This window comes from Pomacea canaliculata, linkage group LG10 (genome assembly GCF_003073045.1).
Source record: "Pomacea canaliculata isolate SZHN2017 linkage group LG10, ASM307304v1, whole genome shotgun sequence".
Classification (NCBI taxonomy): Eukaryota; Metazoa; Mollusca; class Gastropoda; order Architaenioglossa; family Ampullariidae; genus Pomacea; species Pomacea canaliculata.
Genome location: NC_037599.1, coordinates 13,474,460 through 13,489,004, shown reverse-complemented (window position 1 = coordinate 13,489,004; position 14,545 = coordinate 13,474,460). Strand labels below are relative to the sequence as shown.

Here is a 14,545-nt window from a genome sequence, read left to right as displayed (position 1 = left end):
GCATATGAATGAACACAAAAATCGATCTCCCTCAGGATGTTCAGTTGTACAATTTCGACTCTCTTGCGCGCATATGTCTGCGTAAATGGGAAACTAAGATGAATTTTAGAGTTCTGTCATTCTAGCCTCTTTATTTTTAAAGACTTTTGTATAACTATATAGCAGTTTCTGACACCATGTAGTCTGGGGTCGACTCAAGCAAGAAAATGTGAAATAGACCGCCACCTTTGCAGAGAACTAGCTGTTCGTTGTAGCGATCAAAAAACTTGTGTCCCTCCCATTTACGAGGTCTAAAGCCACATACTGACCACAGAAAATTAAGATACCGAAGAAGATTATCATCAGATGTTATACCTTGCAATGACAAAGCATTATTTTGGTCACAGGAAGAGCTTACGTACTGTCACGTCAACGGGAATACGCAAGCTTCGGGGAACAGAGTATCAAGATTTCTAAATAATCGTCTAAGAGCATATTATTAAAATCGTAAATGCATAATTACCATCTGGTCAATTCAGTAATGTTACTATGCGTATTTACAGTTGTTTGTTCGAAACTATCATGACGTCACCATAACTCTGCTTCTGCGGGGAGCGAGGGACGCCGAGACACGAAAGAGGGGTGGGTTAGGAAGTTTCAGAATGGTTTACTAGACGTTGTGTGTCAGGTGTCTTAGTAACATGTATGTCCAAATCATGTGGCACACGTGCCATTTTGGCCACATTCATTGTAAATTCGCTGCACCGTCTTTCGTTTCTTTGGTGAATTAATTGATCGACGTTTTGTAGTTGTCATAATATCCAATCTAAATTTTCTTTTGATTCTGTTAGTTTCTCGATTTTGTCCATTCCAGAATACCCCTCTCATAATTTTTTTTGTACGCATCCAGTATAGTCTAAAGTCAACTTTATTTTATTAATTGAAACTGTTGTGTGTGTTTTTTTTTAAAGTCATTGTATTTCTCGAGACCACTTTAATTATATTGTTCGCATCTCTTATCTCTTCACTGCTTTATTGATCTATAATCTTTGTAGATGTTAAGTTCATTATGTTTCGGCACCATGGTTGTGTTGATCTTTTGATCGCTTTATTCTCGAGCTGCCGGTAGAGATCAATATGGACATTCAAAAAGTGCCCTAAATTTGTCACTTGCTTTCTTGACTCTTTTCGGTTTTTTTAAATGCACATATATTTAGCTTTTTACGCTGATGTTGAGTGCCATATGGACAAGCTCATTTGACATTGAGCACACATTTTTCTTGTGACATCTGGGGTTACAAAAAAAGGTCAAAAACCTCATTTCCTGCAATGTCACAAAATTAAGTTTGCTAACTGGGCAACACATCAAGGCTCTCCTATTGGCTGTGACTGACTTCAATAGTAAGAATTTAGATTAGTTTACGTGTGCTTTTAAAAATTTTCACAATGCCATTTTCTTTTTTTTCTTTTTTTTAATGTAATTATTGACAGCAAGATGCTCATTTAACTTACCAGCAACTTTGAGTTTCATTTCATATTTTGACTAATGTTAGTCTTTAGCTGTGGATTACTCATTTATAAAGTTACAGTTTCTTCCAACTTAAGTTTTCTTCTTAGAGAGCTTTTCTTGCTGACACTAAGCAGACATGTTATACTTACTTTCGTTAATTTTGTCAAACCTTTCTAGCATGCACGTTAACTTTATTTTTTTTAAATGTTTCCTCATGAACACTTACTGTGGCAATCCCCTAATGTATGCGACATGTAAAACGACGTTTCCCATTTTATTTGAACCAGTCAACCAAGTGTAACTTACCTCTTACACTTTTATCACCCAGGAAATCATTTCCCTTTCCTGTCAACAAAAGAGCTCATTTTTCATACTCAGTTGCATATAGCAGTCTATGTATGCAGTCTCTTACCATTTCTCCCTGGGTTTTTTTCTTAGAAGCATAAAGATACCCACATAAAAGCCACACAACTGTAGCATATATGCACAGTACTGATTAGAAAAATGGTGATACAGTTGCAAAACCAAATCTTGCTAAACATATCTCTCACCATCAGTTATGGTAGGACAGATTGCCACTAACTTTACTTCTCGCCTCAAAGCTTAATAAAGCCACCAAACATTCCTCTTACCCTTGCTATTCCAGAAACAGTTTCATTATTTGTTAATTGCACACGATGTAGACAGTTTCTAAAGCTTGATCCTTAGAACACAAAGTAAGAAACGGGTCTTGACGTACAAAAGCAGAAAGAAATTAAAGCAGTAAACTTTTAAAACTCATTGCTTTTTTTTTTTCCTTTTTTTTGGACCCATACTTATGTACCTGTTTTCTCTTTAAACATTAAAGGGAACATTTTGCAATGCAAATATGATGTATTGTGGACTCACTGTTGCACATTACAAAAGTAGTGCTGCCGATTTTGTTCGCTGTTTATGTATATATATAGATATTTGTCAATTTTATAGATTGTTACAATTGCATTTTCAGAATATGATGTATATATATATATATGTTGTGTGTGTGTGATTGCTATTATGTGACATTTCTGGTTTGTATGTATTATTGTTTTTATCATGGTAACAAATGCCCCTCTGACATTTTTTTATTTGCTTTTTAGGCGCTTTTAGAATGTCAGACTGGAAGCTGCTGTCATTTTACACAACAAACACAGGATCACCATTCCATCTTGAGGATATAGGAAATAGTGACTTTCGTGATGTAGAACCGATTACTAATGGCACTGATATTCCAGCAGCACAAGAACTGTTTTGTACAGACAGCAACATTGGTAGCTGTGTGGCCTACCTTAATCAGGCAAGTGCCTAGATGTCTTTTTCCATGAAGAAGGACTAGCGGTATTACAAGTTTAATTCTATTAAAAAATTAAATTTAGAAAATCAGTCTGCAATTACAACTCTTATTTGCTATATCTACATCATTATATCCATCCATTATCATCATGATCATCCATCAATCATCATCCTCATCATAAGAACTGTCATTGCCCTATGTTTGTTGATTCAGTAAATCAAGAAATAAGCTATTCATGTCTCAAAACCCATATTAGAGGAAAAAATGCCATATCCTGAGGAAATTCATCAGCCCAAACTTGCCCAGTACTCAACTTGTCTTTCTTTGTAAAACATATATGTAAATACTACTCTAGATTTTTTGGTATAAGTAACAAGTAATGATTTTTATGAATTCTTTATATTTTCTCATTATTATCTGTAATTTGTTATAGTACAATGGCATTTTATTTAATTTTGCATAAATTGTATTTTTGCCTGGATGCTTAATTCTTGTTTTCCTTAGGAGCTCCAGCTACTAGGCATGTCCTCCATTGCCTTCGATAAAAAGGGGCAACCTGACACAGTCTGCATTTTGAACAGAACTTACGACTTATTTCAACTGTATCAGCATCTTTTTAGCACAAGAGATGACTTAGAGAATAGGCAAGCCTTAGAATTTTGTCTTATCAAGTTTCTTTCCTAATTTTTTTTTTCCTTTCAGTCTGTGTTGATTCTTATACTAAGTACAAGATGCTTTTCATATAAGATATTTGTTTCTGCAAAAAAACATTCTCAGAAAAAGTACTTTCAAAATTTAAGTATCTATTATAGGTTGTTTTTTTTTCTTTGGGCTATATTGCCTTTATAATTTTTGATTTTCTGTGATCTCTTAGAATTCAACGTCTTAACAGTGATTGCAATCACCAGAAGTCATGTGTAGCAAGAGCAAATCGACAGCATCAAGCATTAGACAAGGCACTGGCCCAGGAAACAGAAAAATTACGGCAACTGACGTCACAGCATAAAGTGATCTCTTGTAAGCTGAAGACGGAGAAGGAAGAGGTCTGCATTATGTATTAAACAGCTTTGTTTATTGTTAAGTGGATACCTTTTTTGCTGTTGTTGTTGATTACGTTGGGTGGAAGAAGTAATGCCATCTAAAGGGGATTTCACTCTGGGAGTTGTGGGTTATATGGATGAAAGGGGTGGGGAGTGTTATGGAAGGGTGCTGCTCCCTTATGTCACAGGTGTCTGTTAAGAGAAAAGACATTCATGCAATTGCAGTCATGCTGTCATATAAAATAATTGTACATGTATGTGTAGGTGAAGTGCTTGCAGTCCATCATGCACCATAAGGATTTGCAATTTAAGCATGAACTGAAGAAAAAAGAGCGAGAGATGAACAGACTGAAGGATCGGCTGCACCAATTGTTGATGGATAAAAACCAAGATCGAAAAATTGGTAGGTATATTCCAAATTTTGAATTCTGTTGTCCTTTTACACATAAACTGGAAGAGATGCTTAAGTCAGATTTTTATATGGTATTTAATTGGTAAATGTACTTGAGAAGAAATTTCTGTTATGTTTGCAGGCATGGATTTAATGCATCCAGTTCAAAACTTAGATGGCCGGCGCAGCCAGTGGAAAACTGGATTGAGCAAGTGAGATTTAAAAATAAGCTTATTTTTGCATAAATTTTTGTCATGTGTGTGTATTAAAATGCTTTTCTTCTGTCTGAAGGAGTTCCTTTGTAACCAGATCATGTGTGATGCATTTAGCGCACTCGTGGAGATATTTTGTAAATGCCATGAAATTCCAAGTCAGGGGGAGTTGTATGTGTCATTATTAATGTTATTATTATTCATGATAGTTGAATTATCTTTAACTCTTTAGTTACCCTTTCAAATAGCACCCCTTTCATTCATTCATCCCTGGAGTGGTACAGGTGGACACACTGTTATGCTGGTCTACCATTACTAGTCATCAAGGGGCAGCAGCTAACAAGGCTGGCCCTTAGACCAGTCTTGAGCTGTGATTAACAGGTCCTGCATGGAATGGTCATCCATTCTTTTATATTTGAAACCCGGTTTTTCCTCTGTCCATCTTGGCATTGAAATTACTGTCTGAGAGAAAGTGTCAAGCTGGGTCACATGGCTGAACCAGACAGTTTATTTTGCTTGACTGTTGTGAGTAGTGGTTTCTTGTGTCCCACAAAGGTGGAAACTGTGCAGAGTAATTGGGTTTGTGTTCCACGTAGGATATTTGGAGCAACCTTTACAGGCACTTATTTTCAATTGCCTGAATTCTCCTCTCCATGGCAAGCATGTCTCATATCCATACAGTAGGATGGGAGCTACAAGGGACATGTACAGTCTGCACTTGGTAGCAAACCTACTATGTTGCTGTGCCAGATCCCATTCAGCTGCTGTGATCCCATTGTAAATGTCTTATGTGTAGCTGCCATCTTTGGAAAGGGTGGCTGCCAAGTATATGAAGCTGATCACATCCATTTATGTGGATCAACGCTTCATTGTTACTGTTGGTGTTAACCATGACTTTGTTCTTGTGAGTGCTGGTCTCCATTCCTTATGCATTTGTTCTGTCTGTCAATCTTTTGGTGAGGTCTTACAGTTTGCTGTTGGTTCCTGCCATCAGATCATATATATTTAATCACATATAGTCACTTTAAGAACTTTAGGATATTGATGATTGCCTACCCAATGGGTAATTGGACTTGGTGCTGTAAGCAGATAAACCTACAATGGTACAAAGGTAGAATAAATCAAAATGTTATAAGGTTATAGTAGTAGTAATAATAATAATAAAAATAAATGCAAAATTTGTAAAGTGCATGCTCACACTCCTAAGGAGCATGCTCTTAGCACTTAAGAACAAGAATGAAACAGGGACAGCATACGAGGGACAGGAAAACAAACAAATAACATATGAACTGTAAAAGAATAAACAACCGTACTAAATGAAGAATAACATTAAATACAGAAAACACAAAGAGGAACCAAATAACAAAAACAAGAGCTGAGAGTAGCATGATATCACAAAAAGAAGGGTGTGAAAAAGGACTAGCATTATGAGAAAGGTTGTTAGCAGTAATGTTTACGGAAGATGTGTGTTTTCATCGCACATTTAAACGATTCAACAGTGGGGAGATGGCTGTGAGGAAAGTGTCTTTTTGTTTCATTCATTTTTTTTAAGTCATTTTTTTGGTCACGTAATTATAGTGTCTTATCACAAAACATGATTGAGAAAGCAGTTTTTATGATTAACAGACAAGAGGAAGAAATGTATCAGCTTCTGATACATAATTATGAGGTCAGACACCAAGAACTTCTGCTGGAAAATACTGAACTTCGTAACTCCCTACTCATCCTGCATCAAGAATTGACTACTGTGTTGAAACTCACTGAAGAGTTTACACCCGCCAGAGACAGGGTAGGATTGAACTGCTTGTAATAGTACTCAGACTAGTTGGCATTCACTTACAGATTGTATTTATTGTACACAGCAGTATTATCAGGAAGTTTCCATTATCCTTGCAGTTCTGATCATGATTTGAGTTCCCAACTCAACTAATAAACAATAAAGAGTTGGAGTATCTCAGAGAGAATTATGTGTTTGAGGGGGAGAGAGTGTGTCACATACACATGAGTGTATTTTTGTGTGTATAGATGTGCTTGCATGCATGATATTGTAAGTGAGTGTGCATTTTTTGTGGGGAAGACATGGCATGCCTTTGCATGTAGAGCTGCGACTGCAGCAATACACGGATAGCCCTTTACTTTACAAACATTTAATTATTACCATGAGCTTTTTTGTCACAGGAAGCATTAAATACTCCTAACCATTCGTTACTGAATATGGAGAATGATGAGGAGTGTGAAGAGATTAAAGAGTCCAACTGTACTGTTTCTGGATTACATGCAGGTATTGATATCAGCTTAATAGAAGTGAGCTTTATTACATGAACTATCATCATATTTTATTACTACTATTTATGACTACATTCTGTACACTTATCTTTGCCATTATTTTCTACATTTTAGTGCACTAAAACAAATGCTATATATGTATTTTTTCTTTTGTTTTTTGAAGTTATTTTAGGGGAATTTATGTCTTTGTTTGTAAAGACTTTAACTGTTTGTTCTCAGCACTTTGTGATCTGCAATTATTCTTTATCATTTTTCATGGCACATGTGTATAGGTTGTTATCAAATGCCTTATGACTTGATGCGCCAAGAGATAGAGCAAGCATTCAAGAAAACCTGCAGGATGATATGTCAAAGAATCAAGGATGCACAGGAAAAAAGTATGTAAGTTTCTTTTAAAAAAGTCTTTTTCAGAAAGATTATGTATCGCACATTTACAATCTTAGGATCTCTACTTTGTTATCATTACAATGATCATCGTAAAAGGGCCAGAGGCCCACTTTATAATAACTTTGCATTAACTTTCTTAGTCTTTATTCTTAAAGTCAACTCTTTTAAAATTATAAAATCTGAACTTAATCCAGCATACAAAATAATATAGATGTATGTTAGACCTAACCTAGAGAGTTTTTGGCCCTTATTTAACCTTTCAACAAAATGTTTCAGAGTCTGAAGGCACCAACATCAAACCCAAAACACCCGCATCATTGGATGAAGAGTCTACATTTCAGCTGGAGCACCTCAAGTCAAAGATAGCAAAATACAAAGATATCATACAACAGCAAGAGCACTTGATACAGGTAAATGGGAATTTACTAATATTTGATAAAAATAAACATGGAATTGGGGGATATGTGTGTAAAGATGGTTAGGATAGTCTTTCAAAGTTTTTTTTTTACTTGTACAAGATTTTTTGTGTAAAAAGTGAGTAACAACATATAGTTGTATTGTGCAGATGGATGCATGCATGCTCTTGCCAAGACCTTCATACCAACTGCAATAGAACTCTTGAAGAAAACAATGTACCTAGTATGTGTGTGTGTGCAAGCGTGCGTGTTTGCACTCCTCTGATAGTCACTACTGGAGGTGGAGATGGAGTTTCTTGGAGTGTAACTGTATGGGTGTATAAGGGTGACTGTATTTTGTTCAGTTTATTACTTATGAGAGCTCCTGACAAAGGAAAATCTTTATCTCTGTAGTGAACATAAGTAAACAAAGTAGATGTATTGTGACCGCAGAGTCATCCTCCATTTTTAATATATTCTTTATTCAATATATTCAGTGAAGAATAGAAAACAGACCCTTGTACAACTAACATTCTAAAATTTAAATTGGAGAAACAACTTTATTTTGCAGCAGTTTTCCAAGACAAACTCAGGTTCTGCCTTTCAGGAGTCTCACTTGTTACATGAAAAGAACATGCTTGAAAGACAGAAGAAGCTCTTTCTCGAAGAGAAGACACATTTTGAGGAGGAGAAGAGGCTTTTTACTGAGGCTGCAGTAAAACTTGCCCAAGAGGTGAGAAAGTAGTCTTTTGAGTTTAAATATTATACCATTCATTAGCAGCCCTTCCTGCATTGTGCATGTATGTGCTACTATCTTTTCATTGATCCTGTTACCAGGCTATTCTTGAAGAAAGATTTTCTTTCTGCTTCTGTTTTTTCCCCCTAACTTTTGCTTAAGTTTGAGAGTGATATTGAAAATTATTAACTCATGAGTGCGCTTGCTTTGACAATGTATTTATGGTCAACAGAGGCAAGCAGTTCAAGATGAAAGGATAAAACTTCTTAAAGGCCACTTTTTTTCTCCTCGAGAAACACAAACACCCAACAAAATATTGCAGAAAGGTAAGAGTTTATGTCAGCACTTTAGATATTTCCTGATGTTTATTTTCCTGATATTATTAGTGATACTTTATGCATTGTTCTTTTTATGTGAAATGTTTGTATGTGTCTTGTTGCTCTGTATCACATGACCTTCTACTAGTTGTCTTCTTTGTTACTGACTGATGTTGATTTTGAGGGAAAGTGCTTCCACCTCACCGAGATTTTGCACTGTGGGGGGGATCTTTTTGGGTGTGTGGGTATGGTGAATGTGGGTGTAGGGGTAGGGTTGCTGTCTTGTGCTGCCACATGTAATGTTTAATTTGTTTGTGCTCTCTTTTTCTGTTGGTGATTAGGTTTGCCGAGTTTGTTTTGGTGGTGTACTGTGCTGGTGCCCTCTTTCTGCTGTTGTCACTTGCTAACTGTGCTTTGGAAGCCTGTCTGGTCAGCTGTGGTGGTGTACTGTGCTGGTGCACTCTCTTTTTCTTTTTCCTTGCTAACTGTGCCTGTCTGTTCTGCCATGGTGGTGTATGGTTTTCGTTTTTTTTCTTTCTAGTCTTGGTTTTAGATGGTTTGGTGTCTCCTTTCTGTGAGTGTATATATATCTTTTTTTTTTTTTAAATCTAGTTATCAACTTTTGTCTATCTTATATTAATCTAGAGTTTGGATGGCTTGTTTTTACTGATGCTACTAATGAAAGTTTATTGTGCCATTTCTTTTGGAGGGTTGAGGCAGCTATTAAGGTTTAGTGCCAGTTTATATTTGTCTAAGATGTGTTTGAGTTCTTCCCTTTCTAATTTGCTTTCATAACACTAGCAGCACATGTGTGGTGCTTAATCTATCCCCACATGCTCATGAAGGGGGTCTCTGTACTTTGTTAGATACTCTCCATTAAGCCTCATTCTGGCTATTTTGGTTTGTTCAGACTTATTTGACTTTAGGAACTTCATAGTGTCACTAGGCCTGTCATCTATTAGTCTCCTAGTACCTTTACCTTCCTTTTTATATTTTCTTGCCACCTTAGTTTTATTGCTGGCTTTATTTCCATCCTCCTCCATGCTGGTGGTACAGACATGTTTAGGGGGTGACTTTAGGGTTTGTTTCTTGTTTTGTTGCCAATTTAGCTAGTTTATCAGCCTCTTCATTTCCTTTTATTCCTATATGGCAGACCTGGGCAAAGGCCGGCCCGCTGGCCGCATCTGGCCCACCTCCTGTCTCTGACCGGCCCGCCTTCTGGCCCGCCCGCCAGTGTATATACTATATATACAGTATTGGGTAAAACTGAGTTAACTATATTAGTCCGGCCCACTTAAACCATCCCAATTTCTCATGCGGCCCCTTGGGAAAATTAATTGCCCACCCCTGCTATATGGGATGGAGTCGAAATGAACTTAATGTCTCCATTTTCTTGGTTAATCTTGTGTATGATAGACAGTATCTCGTATACTAAATCTATTCTGTTTGAAGATTTGCTTTTTAGTGCCTGAAGTGCAGATAGCGAGTCAGATATTATTAGGTATTGTCGCTGCATGGTGTCCTTCATTTTAAGGTGAAGTGCCTGAAGTGCTGTTAGTATGGCACTTATAACTGTAGTTCAGCTGTGAATATTGAGGTATGATTTGCAGTCTGCTGGAGATGATAATGTTGTCGAGATAGTAAACTCCTAGAATTAGTTTATTTGGGATGCCTGTGTTGTGCAGTTTCTGGAGCAGGCCCTAATGCCAGAGCAAATTGTATGCTTTTTCTATGTTCAGGAAGACTTCACACAGATTCACTCTTTTTTTCAGTGTGGGCATTTATTATTTCCTGCTGTAGGACTGTGATGTGTTTTCCATTGTGCTGCATTTCTTTCTAAAACCACTCTGCTCTGGGGGCAGGATGTTGCTGGCTTTGAAGAAGTGGTTTATTCTATTTTTAATCATTGTTTTGAATGTCTTTCCTTGGCCAGCATACTTATGCTCTTTATTGTTTCTGTTTGGTGTTGCTGATGTAATTGCTTTGATGATACTCTGTCCGTTGGTGACTGATGATGCTTACTGTCTATGTTGATGCATCTATCACATCTTCATGTTTCCAATGTGCTGCATTTGTAATGATAATGTTCCTTTAGAGGGAGGAGTGAGACTTCTGCCTCCAACACCTAATGCTTCTCCAGTGCATGACGAAAAAATTCATATGCGAACTGCAGAACAGTTGTTACGAGCTCTTGGGATTACAGATCTGCCGAGGTCAGTGGTCTTTTTAATGTTACACAGACCAGAAAAATGCATTGTTTAGTTACGACTAGCTGGCTGTCATGTTCTGGAACACCAGCACCTTTGTTTAGATGCCTTGGTTCACTAGTCCATTATTTTCTTGTATTTCTTCTAGAGTAAATAAGTCATATTTGCAAAATAGCAGAATAAATTTGTCCCCATGAATGAGCATCTTTCATGAAAATTTTTTGTTTTGTCTATCCATTTGAAAAGTACAGGTTAGAAAAAAGCAGGTTGTCTGTGTCACCTCTACCTAGAGGAACTTATGATTCTCCAGCAGCATCAAGAACAGCAGCCCCAACAGAAAGTGGTATTAAGAAGATACTGTTTCCTTCCACAGCATCAGTAGAAATGGAACCTTCTGAAAAAGACTGACACTCATTGAGTTGGTTGCTATAATCATCATGGTTTTAAGTTAGCACCATTAGTGTGTTCTTAGTGATAAAGAAACATTCTTTAACACACTCTTTCTCTGCAATACTTGCTTGAAAATTCTCATCTTTCAAATATTCTTCTTGATTTTATTGTTTATAAATATTTATGGTAACAAGCCATTTGAGCATAATGCCCACCTTTAAGCACATGAACTTAGTTCATGCCATTTCCAACAGGTAGTGCTACTAAATCTGGTGTTCAGAGTGTCATCATTTTGCTAATAATATAGTTTTATCTCACAGTTGATGGTGTTTGGAGTCCTATATTCAAAAAATACTTTCAAATAGCTGAAAAAGGGCCCCTGCAAAGTAATAAAAGAGCTATGGAGCACTTGCAGGGATAGAAAATGCTTTAGTATGAGACAGGCAGAGGTGGTTAAAGTATGTAGTTTAAAGTGGAAAATATATAGTTTAAAGTGGAAGATATATTTGGATTTATTCTCATTTATTGGCAAGTGCTGCCTTGTGCTTCATTGTTGTATATCTGATCATCTCCCAGAGTTTTATTGTGAGTTGTAACACTGTATGTTGGCATTATATGAAGTCCTTTTTTATGTTTGAAGGTATCTTTAAAACCTGATTTAATATTTATAAATGATATAAAGATGAATTCAAGCATCTTACACACATCTTAAAGATGATTATCAAATGGCTGCAGTTAAACATAATCAGGGTATGGATGTCATTTTTGCAGCCTTTACTTCTATTTAAAAAAACATTCAGTGTGAGTGCAATGTTTTCAGCTGGGTTTCATTTCTGTGCCATGTTTAATACCTTCATAGTGTTTAATGTTCATTTACTTAATACTGCTAACTGCCGATGGTGGCTGTCTTACATATACTGCATTCAGGTCTGCAGATTTATGTCATAATAAGAAATGCTACTCCCTCACTGTCTGGGCTGGAATGTGGGATCAGTAGCCCTTGGTAAAACAGTGACCATAGTGTTGATGGTACTACTCACAAGTTCCAAAGCATTGATAAATAAATTTTTAATTAAATTCTCTTTTAAACGTAAAAAATCAATTTTTTTCTCAAATAGAAAACCTTTCAGCATTTGGCCATCACTGATGAGAAAAAAACAAGAGTTTCTCAGAAAATAACATTGAAAATGGAGGCATTGAGGCTGCATCATAAAGAAATTCAGTGTGAAAGTTTGAGACTTGGTAAATGTGGGAAAAAATAAGTACTTCCACACTCTGTGCTCTGCGCTAAAGAAACAAAGCATTCTGAGTACAAGTTGAAGGCAGGATGTTGGATGCTTGAAGTGATCATTATTACTTTCATAAAAGAGCTGAATCTCATTTTATATGGCTTTTATTGTATTGCAGTTATTCCCATCTCCTCTGTCTTTTATGTTGATACATATCCTTTGTATTACTGCCACTTTTGGTCTTAGTCTTTTATTTTATTGATTTGTTTATTACTGTATAGGAGAGTAGGATCATTCTTGCAATTTTTAGTATGTTTTCTACTTTTTATAGAAGCACTAGCTACATATGTAAAAAAAAACTGACACAAGTATGCATTAGATTTTAAAAAAACTTTTGAGCACTGTTAGACTATATCAACTTTCTGTTAAGGTATTACTTATAATTTCCTTAGCCTTTCATCATCAAGGACAATAAAACATTTTTTTTCTCAGCTTTTACTTAAACATCAAAAGTGTTCTTAATCTCTATGCTCTGTTCTTATGAGCTTGTTTTTAAATGTCAGAATTGTATTATTTGTTCAAGTTTCATAATCTTATTTTCTAGAAATCTCATTAATTTAACTATTTTTGGTACTATAGAAAAGCAGTCAGTCTTCATGGCCAGTGCATGAGTTTTCCAAGCCCACTGATGAAATTTACTGACATTTTGTATGCCATTTCATGCAAAGGCCCGACTACTTTAAATGGAATAAAAGGAGTATTTCAAGAAATGCTGCATAGATTTTAAACATCCTGTGAATTAGTAAAGATTATATGGTTTAAGTGATAAATAAAAGAATATTTGATACTCTATAAATTTGTCAGTGAGCTTGGATGCTGTCAGTTTATGCGGTTATCTTTATTTTGCTTTATCAGGCATGCTTTAAAATCTGCATGATCTTTTCATACTTATAAAATCTCTAGAGTTAACTCATTCTAATTTAGGATAACCAAAATGTACATAAATAAGTAGGGTCTGAGCATTTAAAGAGTTTTGCTTTCTTGCGTAAGTTAAATACTTAAATGTAAAATACACAGACTAGATTTAGGAGTATAAAACAAATTAGGAGTTATTGTCAATTTTTGGTACTTATGGTTCAATCTATGAGTAATTATTTAGATTATTGAAGGGTATTGTTTTTATCACTCTTTGGTCTTTAAAATCTTTTATGACATATTGTCATCTGATGTTTTAAGTTAGACATTAATCCTAATCTTCCTCCTTCCTCACCATGTCCATCCTTCTCCTCATCAATCTTTGTCAATCATGCACTTGTTTCACTCATTTGTCCATCCTCCCTTTCTCAGTCTTGATCTGTCATCACTTTTTTCATCCTCAAATTTATGTTGGTGGTAACATTACTTTAAAAATCACTGTTTTAAGTTCACCAACAATTTTCACTTGTGTTAATAGCAAGTCAGGTGTTGTGCTGTTTCAGGAATTTTACACCCAAAATACTTATGGCATTGTTTATGTTTCAGTTTCTTTGTTTATAGAAAAAGTATTTATAGAACATATCATGATGAAATAAGTGAATTATTTGCAGTGTTGTGCAAGTTGTTGTTAGCAGGACTAGGTGTGTACGTTGACTTATTCTCTTTTGGAAAATGTTATCTGCACAAGTCAAATCTGATTTTTAAATCATTCCCCATCCACAAACACCTTCATTTATTAATAATTATTAATAAAATGTGGGACTGTGATTTTACTTTGCCAGCATGTCACTGGCAAACTTGTAAAACCTTTATTTACATATCAAAGAAAGAACATTCCCTCTGTTAAATTGTTATGTTCTCGCATGGGTATGGAAACAATGCTGGTCTGATAGAAGTGATACACAGAAAACTTGTCATTTTGTATATTTATATTCAGGATGCATGTATCTTATTAGGGTGTGTCATTGCAGCAGATGTGTATGTGTGTATGTGCAGCTGCGCATGTTTTCAAACACTGCCATTGCAGTTATTACTGTTTATAATAAATGACCCTTGCCCATTCAGTTGATATATTTCTTACAAACATGCACGAGTTTACATCATTGTTGTGATCTATGCAAAGCTCTTGCAGCAATAAATGATGACAAAATGGCTTAGAGTTGACTTTTTTTTATCATT

At 35.8% G+C, this 14,545-nt stretch overlaps 1 protein-coding gene across 7 annotated transcripts; it reads left to right on the top strand.

Moving 5' to 3' along the window:
* The first annotated feature begins 432 nt into the window (after window positions 1-432).
* On the top strand, window positions 433-14,518 carry LOC112574061 (afadin- and alpha-actinin-binding protein-like). Of its 7 annotated transcripts, XM_025254879.1 has the most exons (15): window positions 437-621; window positions 1,197-1,380; window positions 2,608-2,804; window positions 3,306-3,445; window positions 3,676-3,844; window positions 4,106-4,244; window positions 4,375-4,444; window positions 6,071-6,233; window positions 6,623-6,725; window positions 7,003-7,107; window positions 7,394-7,527; window positions 8,084-8,245; window positions 8,481-8,574; window positions 10,661-10,778; window positions 11,024-14,518. In XM_025254879.1, the coding sequence occupies exons 3-15, from the start codon at window positions 2,619-2,621 to the stop codon at window positions 11,178-11,180; spliced, it is 1,740 nt and encodes a 579-aa protein (XP_025110664.1). In that variant the 5' UTR covers window positions 437-621; window positions 1,197-1,380; window positions 2,608-2,618; the 3' UTR covers window positions 11,181-14,518. The 7 variants fall into 7 exon arrangements, with proteins under 7 accessions (XP_025110666.1, XP_025110665.1, XP_025110668.1 ...); XM_025254880.1 differs by lacking the exon at window positions 1,197-1,380 and having other exon boundaries at window positions 434-621; window positions 8,087-8,245; XM_025254883.1 differs by lacking the exons at window positions 1,197-1,380; window positions 11,024-14,518 and adding an exon at window positions 8,907-8,994 and having other exon boundaries at window positions 435-621; window positions 10,661-10,783.
* The last annotated feature ends 27 nt before the right edge of the window (window positions 14,519-14,545 follow it).

Coding starts and splice junctions, on each gene's coding strand:
- LOC112574061 (XM_025254877.1), top strand. CDS start 2,619: ATGTCAGACTGGAAGCTGCTGTCATTTTACACAACAAACACAGGATCA. Junction 8,246..8,480: donor CAGTAAAACTTGCCCAAGAG/GTGAGAAAGTAG, acceptor TATGGTCAACAG/AGGCAAGCAGTTCAAGATGA. Junction 10,779..11,023: donor GGGATTACAGATCTGCCGAG/GTCAGTGGTCTT, acceptor TGAAAAGTACAG/GTTAGAAAAAAGCAGGTTGT.